This window comes from Triturus cristatus, chromosome 7 (genome assembly GCF_964204655.1).
Source record: "Triturus cristatus chromosome 7, aTriCri1.1, whole genome shotgun sequence".
NCBI lineage: Eukaryota > Metazoa > Chordata > Amphibia > Caudata > Salamandridae > Triturus > Triturus cristatus.
Window position 1 is genome coordinate 1,663,807,197 of NC_140590.1, and position 13,625 is coordinate 1,663,820,821.

The following is a 13,625-nucleotide window of genomic DNA, read 5'->3' on the forward strand; positions in this document are numbered from 1 at the left end:
GAAGAATGGCAAGCTCAAATAACGTTGGGAGCAAGGAAATTTGACCTTTTAGGCATATGCAATGCAGAGCCTCGAAAATCCACTCTCGTATTTATAGTTCTTTGTTTTATTAATAGGCATGAGAAGGGGAGTACAATTATGTCAGATAATGGTTACGAATGTATTTCGTGGTGCATAACCCCTACCCCCCCCTCTTAGTAAACTAAGGGTACTACTTGCTAAATTATGCACAGAATGTGAATGTAGAACATAATCCTGCTGCAAAAGAAAACAATTGCTTAGCAGCAGAAAATATGTTTTCGGTATAAATTTGGCTACACGCTTCACCCACCCATCCTCTGAGAAGGGTGCACAAGTCAAAGACCGTGTAAGATAATGCACAAAATCGAAATGAAAAAAGTGAGTCATACGGTCACTGTTCGATGAGAATTCATTATAGACATGAAACTTTATCACTATTCTTTTGTCATCATAGTCATGCAGCTGCAATCAATGAAATTGGACTTTTCATATTTTTTGGCATTAAGGTACTATAAGGCACAGCTGTACATATTCAGTCGGTGGAACAGACTCAGAAAATAAAGGTGGTAATCGGTTTTACATGAGTATTTGCAGGCAGTAATTGAGGATTGTTTTGTTGTTTTGGTGTGCACTTCAAACTAGAATTTCATGGACAGTAACCGACTGTCACAGGTGGCATGATTTTTTTCATTTGTTTTTAAAATATTATTTTTAGAGGTAAAATACAGTCCAAGGTATCTTCATTCAGCCAGATGTCTCATTACATTTTTCCAGTTTGGTATATAAATTTACCGTTGATAAACAAAACCCAGCCTCGTTTTATTTAACCAAATCTCAGAGGGGGCAGACTCCCTGGTGTTCTCTATGGATTGGGTCGGATTGGGTTTACCCCATGCATCGTAAGGTATGTAATGCGGAACAATCATTGTTCAGTTTTTAACCAAAGGGCAATAGTCTCACTCCCAAGCGCAGTGAACAAATTCATTGAATTAGGCACAGCACCAGATCACGCTTGCGGAACTCGCCCAGGGCGGAGTTTGTCTGAAATGGGTAGATGTTCATCTGTTTCCACCCAAAGAAGGACTGAGTTAAAAATTAGGATGAAAAGAGATTGGTTTATGGATTTCCCTATTTCACGCGAAAGCTCTTGCTCTTGGCAAATCACCTTTTGCATGACTGTTTCAATCTATGCCCATGCTTCTCTATGTGTTGCATGCTTGTTTATGCATGAACTTTAACGGGAAAAGATTCTCAGCGTTGTCTTTTTGTTCCCGCAGATCTCCCGTTCGGCGACTTTCGATGGGAACGGCTTCCTCACTTTGTCTCTGAAAAACCTCCCTACTCTTCAGGACAACTACTACACAGGCTTTGGCTTCAGAACCAGCCAGAGCAATGGACTCCTTTACCAGCATGCCACTCAGGTAGGCTGCAGAGAGCCCCTCCTTTGTCATATGAGATGGGTATTTGGGGCTTCTGTAGAGCCCCCTCATTATTAGGGAGCCGTGCCTCTAAAGTAGGCTTTAGTAGACCCTATTGTTCTCTGAGTCAGCTGTTCTTAACAAGGGGGTCTGTGACTGTTGAGAAAGTTTCAAATTAATAGATTAGTAAAACATACAAAAATAAAGAAGCTAAATGTAAAATTCAAAATGTATAAGCGTTCTGTAAATGTGAAAGAATTTGAAATTGGAGACTAAAAATTAAGTTGGTATCCTTAGCTTGATTTGTGGGAACAGAGTGAGTACAGCAAACAATCTAGAGTGAACGATGGTGCCATCAGTTGAAGCACAGATAAGAAGAGAGCAGGCATTAAGACATGTTGATATGCTAGGGTATAACATATCACTTATATTTTTGAATTAAAAATCGAATTTAGAAAAGCTCAGATCTTCCCATTAAAATTAAAACTTTTTGTGAAATAAATATTTGTTTGCTGTAATACTTTGTTCTGTATTTTGTGTATTGTTTTAAGGTTAAAAATTGCTTAGGCCAGGGTCGGGTTGCCAGTAAGGGCTCATTGGGGTATCCAGAAATGATTGAGTGAAGGTCCACAGAAGTCGAAACGTTAAGATCGGCTGCTCAAAGCTTTTGTGTATTACCATGACGTAGTTTGGTTGGGGTATTTCCCCTTTCTTTTTATGGCCCAATGTGTTGCTAATTTTGTGAAGCTTCTTTTGGTTACATCTATCGAGCACTCTTTCCCAGGGCCGCCATGCCACTAAAGTAGTCATTGGAGGTGCCCAAGAGATTGTGTATCACCATGTTGTGTGGTTAGGTTGGGGCTGTAGTTTATTGTACTGCTAAATCTGAACGAGACACGTTAGTGATAGATTCCTTCCCTTAGAATATCCCCAGGCATCAGACTGGATCTGTAAAGTTTCGGCAGCAGTACCCCTGCGCGTCAGTAGGCGTCGTAGTTGCCGAGATGATGTCGCTGGAGCTACTTAGATGCGCCCATGCACGCTGAGGTCAGTTCTGTACACGATTTTCCGCGCCAGGAACACAGAGCCATGCCAGAGACCGGCCATTGGTGCATTTTAAATTAGGGCCCTGAAAGGGATGATCTTAAACCCAGAAATAAGTTCGCAGAAAGGGGAGGATGGGTGGGCGGTAAGGAATCTATTACTAACTAATGTCTCTTACAGATATATTGTTACACAAGTAAGTAACTTGTCCATCTGAAAGAGACACGTTAGTGACAGATTCCTTACCTTAGAATAGATACCCAAGCAATATCAACCCCGGTGGTGGGTCTGCGAACGATGATTACACCAGAAAGTCACGGAGAACCGAACAGCCAAAGAAGCCGTCTCTCCGGACTTGACTGTCAAGGCAATAGTGCTCAGTAAAAGTGGCCGCCTGACAGATGTCTTGAAGTAGGACACCCCGTCCCAAAGTTGTAGAAGCCGCTGTCGCCCTGGTTGAATGGGCGCGCAACCATACCGGAGGTTCCTTTTTAGCCAAAGAGTAACAGGCTTGAATACACAAGACAACCCAGCGGGAGATAGTTCTCTTGTGTACAGCCCGGCCTTTCTTAATGCCCACGTAGCCAACAAATAGCTGGTCATCCACCCAGAACTGTTGTGTGCGGTTGAGGTAGAATGAAAGCGCATGTTTTGGGTCCAGACGGTGGAGCCTCTCTTCCTCTCTGGAAGGGTGCGGAGGCAGAAAGAAGGTGGGCAGAGTGACAGTTTGCCCAAGATGAAATGCAGTGACTACTTTCGGTAGAAAGGAAGGATGTGGTCGAAGCACAACCTTGTCTGGATGAACCGCCAGGAAAGGAGGTTTACAGGAAAGAACCTGGAGCTCACTCACATGCCTCGCTGAAGTGATGGCCACCAGGAAGACAGTTTTCAAAGTCAATAACCGCAAAGGACAGTTATGAAGAGGTTCAAAAGGAGCGGACATTAAGTATGTGAGAACCAGGTCCAAGTCCCACTGAGGCATCACAAAAGGAATAGGAGGGAAAAGGTGAGTAATGCCTTTGAGAAATCTATTGACAACCGGGGACTTGAAAAGAGAGGGCTGATCAGGCCGCCTGAGAAAGGCTGAAAGAGCAGAAAGGTAGCCCTTAATAGTGCCCAGACCAGAGCCAAAGAGAGAAGGAACAAGAGGACCTCAGAAAGAGGGGCAGAAAGGGGATCTACAGCTTTCACTGTGCACCATGCCACAAATTTAATCCATCACTAACTAATGTCTCTTACAGATATATTGTTACACAAGTAAGTAACTTGTGCTTCTGTGAGGTTGGTTTTCGTGGCTTTTGGTCGCACTCCCTATTTGTTAAGGTCACCAAGACACTAAGGCAACTCTCTCCAGTATTACCCAAGAGATTTGTGTACCACCTTGTCACACATTAGGCTTGGCACTTCCATCATTTCATGGTCTGATTTTCTGCTTTTTCTCAGAGGTTCCTATTTATGGCTTCTATGGAGCTTCCTCGTTCCTATGACCACCATAACACTAAGACATTAGCACCTAGGAGATGTATACTACTTCGTCACACAGTTAGGCTTGGCACTTTAGCATTTTTCTTGTGGTCTAATGTGTTAATGTCGTGTAATGTGTTGCTGTTTTACTCAGGTTGACTTTTTGTCTCTTCCTCAGTTCTCCCTTTAACACTAAGCAGACAGGGTAGACACTTCTAGCACTCTTCTATTTCCAGGCTGCACTATGCCACTGTTCTTAGATAACTGACCATAGAGCTATCACTTTCTCAGGCCATCCAAGACACTACACCACTGAATTGTATGACTCACAACTTCTTACTTCTACAATTGTCTTTTGTATGACCCTTCCTCTGAAGTATTTCTTTGCCGCTAGTACCGTACGCCAAAGTGGATACATGTCACAGCTGTATATATTAGGCTTCCGCAGCACCTCTCTTCTGCTCCAGACACCTATGAGAACCCACTTGGATAAGCCACTGGGTTCTCTATTTTGTTTAGCTATTGATATTTCGAGACCTTCCTTAATGTTTTCTTTTTCACCATACTAGAAAGCTTTTCACCAGGCCTTTTCTTTACAGTTAGTTTAGAGTTTAAGCAAGCTCATTATACATATATATATATATATATATATATTACCTACTGGCGGTCGCCAGTAGGTAGTTATAGTTAGGACCACGTTTCCATAGGAAATCCGCAACATTCTATTTTGAATAACTTTGGCGCCGGTCGACGAATCCTCGCAAATTTTTCAAAATAGGTGGGGCGCTACGCTCCGCTCCTTCCCTGAAGTCTCGGGGGGATTCGTCAAGCGGGGGCTGAGATAAAAGGGGGGTCCCAAAACGCGTTTTTCCCATGCATTTTTCCATAGGACCTTTAGACAGGGCTACAGCCCGAACGGCTGAACAGAATTACTAGAAATTTGGCAGAGAGGTAGTCCTCAGGTCAAGGAAGTGCCTTTTGTAGGTTTGGTGTAAATCTGTTCAGTAGATTCTGAGAAAATAGCCTTTAAATCAATATATATATCTGAGCCAGCTTACGGTGCGCTTACGGTACGCGTACGGTGGCGTGCGCGAGCGCGATTCTGATTGGCTCTTAGATGTTAGTAAACATTCGAATCGGCCGAAACCAGGAAGCGGCGGCCGCCATTTTCTCTCTCGCACTGAGTGATGTTTAAAATATTAAGCCCAAAAACATGTAAAGGGGCTGTTTAGACAGCTCCCACACACATAGCAATGTTGAGGGAGTCCCCAAAGATCCCCCAAGGCCAAAAACGGAATTTTTATTTTTTCGCTAATTTCGCCGATTAAGCTTACCGTACGCGTACGGTAAAAAATTATAAAAAAAAAAAAATTAGCCACACTCTCCACACCCCGTGTGCAATTGGTGCCCGAAGGGCACCAATTGTGCATGGCTTATTATCGATGAGTTAAACTAAAATATTAAAACAAAAAATAATAAAAAAAAAATTATCCACACTCTCTCCACCCCGTGTGCAAATGGTCCTCGAAGTGCACCATTTGTGCATGGCTTATAACATATACGAAAAATTAAAATATTACCTTTCAAAACGAAGTGCATCATATGTCCTCCATGTGCGCACGGTGCGCGAAGCGCATCGTGCGTACATGGCCCATCTAGCGTAACGTGGGCACGCGGTGCGCGTAGCGCACCGCGAGCCCACCGTGCGTGCACGGCACTAACTGTGTAAAGTGGGCGCGCGGTGCGCGAAGCGCACCGCGTACTCACTGTGCGCGCACGGTGCGCGAAGCGCACCGTGCGCGCACGGAACGAACTGCGTTAAGTGGGCGCGCACGCCACGAATGGCGTAAAGTAACTTAGCATTTAAAAAACCGTACAAATTGACTGAAAAAACCATAGGTTTCACACACGTTATAGTTAGGAATTAGCATTTAAAAAACCTTGCAAATTCACTGAAAAAACCATAGGTTTCACACATGTTATAGTTAGCGGAAATTTTACTGATAAAAAACCAATGAAATTCCCCCGTTATAGTTAGTGCAGGCAACTATAACTCACGCGACCGCAATCTTCTGCTGATGACATATGTGTCTTTATGAAAAAAAAATATTTGTAATATATGTATAGCTAAAAATGTATGGAAGAAGACATGGGCAAATAAGTGTCTAAATACATGTGAGAAAGTGGGTTTCTGTTGCAGTAACCCCCCCTTTTTTTTGCCTAATAGCTGATGCACTTTTCCTTGTTGTGCCCTGGGCTCCTGCCAATCAGGTGCCCAAGGCCTATGTTCCTTCCTTAAAACACACAAACTCCCAATTGGCAAACCCTGGCCACATGTCAGCCCCTGGTAAATGGTACCCTAGGTACCCAGGGCCTTGTGACCAGGGAAGGCCTCTAAGGGCTGCAGCACTCATTGTGCCACCCTTAGAGGCCCTGTACCCTTACACACACACACTGCCTTTGCAGGCTGAGTGTCTGGGTGCAGGACAAAACAAAGAGTCGACATGGCACACATCTCTGTGTGCCATGCCCATCACCTACACTGCCAAGGCATATGTCAGCCACCCCTCTGGCTGGGTGCCTTATGCCTATGGTGTGGGCACAGGAGCAGGAGCCCTGTGCCCCTACAGTACCCAGGTCCATTCCTGGGCACTGTAAGTACAGTGCTGCCTTTTACAAGTACATGGTGCTGAGAGCTCGTCAAACACGAACTCCACAGCACCATAATGGCAACACTGAAGACTGGGAAGTTTGGTATCAAACTTCTCAGCACATTAAACCCACACTGATGCCAGTGTGGGATTTAATGTACTAAGCACCCCAGAGGGCATCTTAGAGATGCCCCCTTACAGCTAACCTACAATCCACGTCTGCTCTGAGGCTGCCCAGGCTGCCACACAGCAGACATGTTGCTGGACCCCTGGGTGGGAGAGCCCCTGCTCTCCCGGGCCTGCAACAATGCACATCCTGGGTGAGGTGAGAAATCTCCTCCCCCAGGATGAGCAAAGGGAAGCTTCAAAGGCATGCCGCCAGTTGGAGTTTCCCCAGGCCACTGCAACCCCCCACTCTGGCAGGAAGCTTGGCCGGAAACCCCATACAAGGACAGGGGATGTGCCAGCCTGCCCACCCCACCCCTCAGGTGGGGGAGGCGAGGTGAAGCACATCTCCGGGCTCTCGCCATCTTGAAGATGGGAGGCCCTACCCTATCAGGATTAGGCTACTGCCCCCCTCCCACAGGGGAGAGGCAGGATAGGGGGTGTACCCACCCCAGGACAAGGACCCATTGGTCCCTGGCCTTCACCTACCTGTAATGCCCCTAAATCTAGTATTTAGGGGCCCCCTGAACCTTCCTTCCGCAGATTCCAGATAGAAACCTACAAGAAGAGCAAGAAGAAAAAAGACCTGCCCTGCAGCTGCTAAAAAGAGGAAGACACCAACTGCTTTGGCCCCAGCCCTACCGGCCTGTCGACCCTCGAACCTGCTCCTGCTCCAGCGCGGCATCTCTTGTGGTCAGCAACCTCAAAAACCCCGGAGGACCTGGCTACCTTTGACCTCTGATTCCCTGGGACTCCCATGAGTAGAGGCTCTACTTGAGAAACCTATTCCTAACTCCTGGCAGCAGCCCGGAACCGCGGACCCAACACACTCTGCACCAGCCAAGCCTGGCCAGTGCCGGAGTGGACAAAGACCCTGAGGACGACCCCATGGCGACTTTGACCCCGAGTCCGGCACCCAAGGACCCCCCTCGACATCCTGGACGAAGCCTGCAGCCTCAGAACCGAGTGCCACCCCAGCCGCGATCAACCAGAGGGTAAGATTCCCGACGTCAAAAGGCACCCCTGCACCCGGCGCCCTGCGGCCCCCTGTGCCCAATCCCGGGGTACCCACCTAACCTACAACTACCCAACTTACCCCTCGAAGTGGTGGTGGCACCGGAAACATCCTCGTCCCCGAGCCTGCAGCCTTTTTCCAAACCGGAACATTCCCATTGATTTCCATTGAGCGCCCGAAGGCTCAAAAGCACCCTGCACCCAGCCGCCCGAGTGGCCCTGGCAGTGCACTCTCTACACTAACTTACTTCCCCACTTGCCCTGAGTAAGTGACCAGGAGCCCAGCTCCCACAGACGCGTGGCTTGCCAGACAGCAGCCACCCACTAAGGCCCCCCCTATCCCTCATAGGATAACATTGGGCCTAACTCACTCTGCACCCGGCCGTCCTGAAACCGCTGAGGGTGAACCAACTGTACCTACCTGACACTGGGGGACCCCTGAGTCTATGCCCGGAATTTCAACTCTGCCAGTCGACTACTTACCCTTAAACCGCTAACTTCATTTTCCTCATAGGGTAACATTGACTGGCTTTTTCTTCAAAAATCTTCTAAGTGTGAACTTTTCAAAACTGTAAAAATTCACCAAAAATCAGCCAAGTGACAAAAACGAATTTACTCACCTGTTCCTGGGTGAGCTCCCAGTGCTGGATCTTGGTGCCCAGCCCTAACCCTGAAAAGTACTCACAAATATACTTACCTCTAACTCATTTTTCTCCCATAGGAAACCATTGTCTGCTTTTCTGTGAAATTTCTTCTAAGTGTCTATTTTTACAAATTTGAAATATTCTTTTAAAATCGTACCATTTCTGCAAACGAAATTACTTACCTGTTTTTGATAAGGACCCCAGTCCTGGGTCTAGGCACCCAGTCCTGGATTACTAAAGTAACGATAAAGTACTCTACCTGCAATGTGAATTTCTTGCCATAGAGATCCATTGAATGTTTTCTTTGAAATATTTTCTAAGTGCTAACTTTTGAAATAGCTAAATATTATTTAAAAATCATTACAGTTACTAAGTCGACTTTCATCACTTGATTCTGAATACTGACCCAAGGCTGGTTCTAGGAGCCAGACCTGGAATTCCAAAAGTAATCTGAAAAGTAATTTATTACAAATAACCTGAATGTACCATTGAGCTCAATGCATTGTGATGTTTAGGAAATAGGATTGTTTATTGCAACCAACTGTGACTGTTTACAAAAATTCATTGCTTAAGACAAAAAGTATTTATATGCAACCTCTCATTCTGAGAAAGTATATTTTTATCCCCTTTGTGGTTCTAAAAATAAAACAAGCATATATTTTATATATATAAATCATTGGCCTAGAGTTCAGTTATTGAGTGTGTGAAACCATTTGCTGACTGAGTGTGTACAATAAATGCTTTACACTGTCCTCTGGTACTGCCTTACTGCTCGACCAAGCTACCACTTTTGAGAGTAAGGTCATACCTAACTTTGACCTCTATCAGCCTCTGGGGGACTGGGGACTCTGTACACCCTGTACCTATTAGGGAACAGTATATACAGAGCCACTTTCTCACATTGGTGGATCAGCGGTGGGATACAAACTTGCATTTGTTGGACTACTTGGTTACCATCTGATCACACGACAGAACTCTTAAAAATTGCCTTTAGAATTCTGATTGGTTTTTCCAAAATTACTAAAAGTCTTGCTAGGGCCCTGCTTAAGTCCCATTAGAATTTTAGAAAAATAAAAGTCACTATAGTCAGGGTAGAGGGTTAGAACTGTCAGGTTAGAATGTCTCAAACAAACCCAGCTATTAGTGATAATAATAACATGGACCTGGTGGAGGAGCTCGACCTCACACCTTACTTACACTTTTCTTTCAAGGAATTGAGGTCCTTATGTAAACTCAAAAAATTACAAATGGGTCTGCATCCAACCAAACAAGGGCTCCAGGAGCTCCTGGCTGAGTATGCTAAAGACCACCCATCTGAACATGGTGATGGCCAGTCAGATGAGGAAAGGGAAACAGGGGAGGTGGACAACAACCTCCCCATACTATTTCCTAGGGAGGAGATGGCACCCATACCCTCCAACTCAAGAATTAGCATCTGGGCACCTAGAGACCACACAGGTGGCTCTGGTCCCAGAGACAACACTGGGGGACCCCCCAGTGAAGAGGACAGCCTTGTGAGGCTGGCCAAAAGATTAGATCTAGAGTCCAGGCTCCTGGCTCTAGAAAAGGAAAGGAGAGAGATGGGTTTAGCACCCATCAATGGTGGCAGCAATAATAAAAACAAGGATAGGGAGGAAACTTCTGACCTTAAAATCCCCAAAGGGATTGTCCCTAAATTTGAGGAAGGTGATGATATCACCAAATGGTTCACAGCCTTTGAGAGGGCTTGTGATATCAGAAAAGTAAAGAAACCTCTCTGGGGGGCACTCCTATGGGAACTGTTCTCTGGTAACTGCAGAGACATGCTTCTGACCCTCTCTGGGCCAGAAGCAGGATCCTATGACCTCATGAAGGAAGCTCTGATTGAGGGATTTGGATTCACCACTGAGGAGTATAGAATTAGATTCAGGGGGGCTCACAAAACCCAGACCCAGTCCTGGATTGATTTTGTAGATTTCTCAGTGAAGACACTGGATGGTTGGTTAGCTGGACATGGTGTGCAGGATTTTACTGGATTGTACAATTTATTCATGAAGGAACATATTTTGAGTAACTGCACAAATGAAAAGTTGCTTCAGCATTTGGTAGACCTAGGTCTAAAATCCCCCCAAGAATTGGGAAAAAAGGCAGACCACTGGGTCAAGACTAGGGTGACTAGGACGTCCACTGGGAGGGACCAGAACCAAGGGGTCCCAAAGCCTCCCCAGAAGAAAGAGAGTGAACCCCTTGTGGATAAAAGAAAGGAGTCCCAGGTAGCCCCCCAAAAACCTGACCAGGAGGGTGGGCCCAAAGACACCTCACAAACTAAGCCAGGGTACCAAGATAAGAATTGGGATCCCAACAGAATATGGTGTTTCAACTGTCAAAAGGCTGGACACCACACCCAGGACTCTAGCTGTCCTAACAATAAGGTTCCTAGTACGGCTCCAGGGGTGACTAGTGTAGCCCCAGGGGTTGCCAGTGTAGCTTGGGAGGGAGGGTCCTCAGATGAGGAAGTCCTCCTAGCTTTCAACTGGGGAATGGGCCCAAGAAGCAAGCTGGAGATCCCAGAAGGAAGTAGACACTTCCACCACCTACTGGTGAATGGAATCCCAGCCACTGCCCTGAGAGATACCTGTGCCAGTCACACTGTGGTACATGACAGGTTGGTATTCCCACACCAATATGTCCCTGGGGAAACAAGAAGGGTAAGAACTGTCCCAGGGGGGGGTCACTGTTAGGCCTGTGGCTATAGTGCCCCTAGCCACAGCTGGGTCCCTTAGATGGAGAAAAGTGATAGTCAGTAAAAACCTCCCCCTTGATTGTCTCTTGGGGAATGATCACTTAGATGTGGAACTGAGCCAAAGAGAAGTGCTGGCCCAATGCCAGGCCTCGCCCAAAGAACCTGTGGGGGCTCAACCTGCAGTCAGTGCAGCTGAGTCCCAAAAGAGTGAGAAGAAACAGGGTAGGAAAGGTGGGCAACCGTTAGCCACAGTTCCAGAGAGCCAGGGAGATTCTATCCCAGTAAGGGAAAACTCCCACAATGGCACTGGTAAAGCCCCCCCTAGCCAACAACAAGACCTGACTAGTCAGGCAACTGTCCAGCCTGAATTAGTGGCTCCTCAGGTGGCAGAACAAAGGGTGGAGAAGGGGTGTTCCCTACCCAGAGTAGGGACCCCCTATCCTCAAACAGACCAACAGCCAGGACCCAAGGAGAACTATAAAATAGCTCCCTCACTTGCCAGTCAGGAGCTAAAGGTGTGGTTCTGGGCACTGACAGCTGTCAGCAGCCTCTGCTGGGTGTTAGCCTTCATGGCAGCCCTATCCTTGGCATGGTGGCCTAACCCCCTGCCAAATAGCAAGTCAGGCCCCCTGACCTTATTGGTCATGGTGGGGTTGCTCAAGCTGTGGGTAGCCTCTGTGGGTAAGCTGGGCCTAGCCCTGGCTAAGTTAGAAACTACCGAGGTATACACCTCTAAACCCAAAATAGAAAGATGGGACCAGGACAGTAAAAGACAAGGAGAGGAGCCTTGGGAGTTAGGTCCTGAAACTAATAAGACAGGCCAGCTCCCCAAAGGGACTGACCTAGGCAGAAGGATGTAAGGCAGAGTAGGCCCTGCAACTTTCAAACCACTTCCCCAACTCTTCCTCGCCTGAAAGACTAGGTAGACTCTCCCAGCTTTGGCAGAAGTCTCCTGGCCTTTGGGCTGGGGGGGGGCTTGTGTGAGAAAGTGGGTTTCTGTTGCAGTAACCCCCCCTTTTTTTTGCCTAATAGCTGATGCACTTTTCCTTGTTGTGCCCTGGGCTCCTGCCAATCAGGTGCCCAAGGCCTATGTTCCTTCCTTAAAACACACAAACTCCCAATTGGCAAACCCTGGCCACATGTCAGCCCCTGGTAAATGGTACCCTAGGTACCCAGGGCCTTGTGACCAGGGAAGGCCTCTAAGGGCTGCAGCACTCATTGTGCCACCCTTAGAGGCCCTGTACCCTTACACACACACACTGCCTTTGCAGGCTGAGTGTCTGGGTGCAGGACAAAACAAAGAGTCGACATGGCACACATCTCTGTGTGCCATGCCCATCACCTACACTGCCAAGGCATATGTCAGCCACCCCTCTGGCTGGGTGCCTTATGCCTATGGTGTGGGCACAGGAGCAGGAGCCCTGTGCCCCTACAGTACCCAGGTCCATTCCTGGGCACTGTAAGTACAGTGCTGCCTTTTACAAGTACATGGTGCTGAGAGCTCGTCAAACACGAACTCCACAGCACCATAATGGCAACACTGAAGACTGGGAAGTTTGGTATCAAACTTCTCAGCACATTAAACCCACACTGATGCCAGTGTGGGATTTAATGTACTAAGCACCCCAGAGGGCATCTTAGAGATGCCCCCTTACAGCTAACCTACAATCCACGTCTGCTCTGAGGCTGCCCAGGCTGCCACACAGCAGACATGTTGCTGGACCCCTGGGTGGGAGAGCCCCTGCTCTCCCGGGCCTGCAACAATGCACATCCTGGGTGAGGTGAGAAATCTCCTCCCCCAGGATGAGCAAAGGGAAGCTTCAAAGGCATGCCGCCAGTTGGAGTTTCCCCAGGCCACTGCAACCCCCCACTCTGGCAGGAAGCTTGGCCGGAAACCCCATACAAGGACAGGGGATGTGCCAGCCTGCCCACCCCACCCCTCAGGTGGGGGAGGCGAGGTGAAGCACATCTCCGGGCTCTCGCCATCTTGAAGATGGGAGGCCCTACCCTATCAGGATTAGGCTACTGCCCCCCTCCCACAGGGGAGAGGCAGGATAGGGGGTGTACCCACCCCAGGACAAGGACCCATTGGTCCCTGGCCTTCACCTACCTGTAACGCCCCTAAATCTAGTATTTAGGGGCCCCCTGAACCTTCCTTCCGCAGATTCCAGATAGAAACCTACAAGAAGAGCAAGAAGAAAAAAGACCTGCCCTGCAGCTGCTAAAAAGAGGAAGACACCAACTGCTTTGGCCCCAGCCCTACCGGCCTGTCGACCCTCGAACCTGCTCCTGCTCCAGCGCGGCATCTCTTGTGGTCAGCAACCTCAAAAACCCCAGAGGACCTGGCTACCTTTGACCTCTGATTCCCTGGGACTCCCATGAGTAGAGGCTCTACTCGAGAAACCTATTCCTAACTCCTGGCAGCAGCCCGGAACCGCGGACCCAACACACTCTGCACCAGCCAAGCCTGGCCAGTGCCGGA

The 13,625-nt window shown here is 47.7% G+C and overlaps 1 protein-coding gene across 1 annotated transcript in view; it reads left to right on the top strand.

Moving 5' to 3' along the window:
• The window catches only part of LAMA5 (laminin subunit alpha 5), a 402,322-nt gene that overhangs the window by 327,496 nt on the left and 61,201 nt on the right, over positions 1–13,625 (top strand). The window contains exon 69 of the mRNA XM_085615185.1: positions 1,299–1,442. Within this exon, the coding sequence (XP_085471311.1) occupies positions 1,299–1,442 (144 nt within the window). The remainder of the gene's footprint in view (positions 1–1,298; positions 1,443–13,625) is intronic.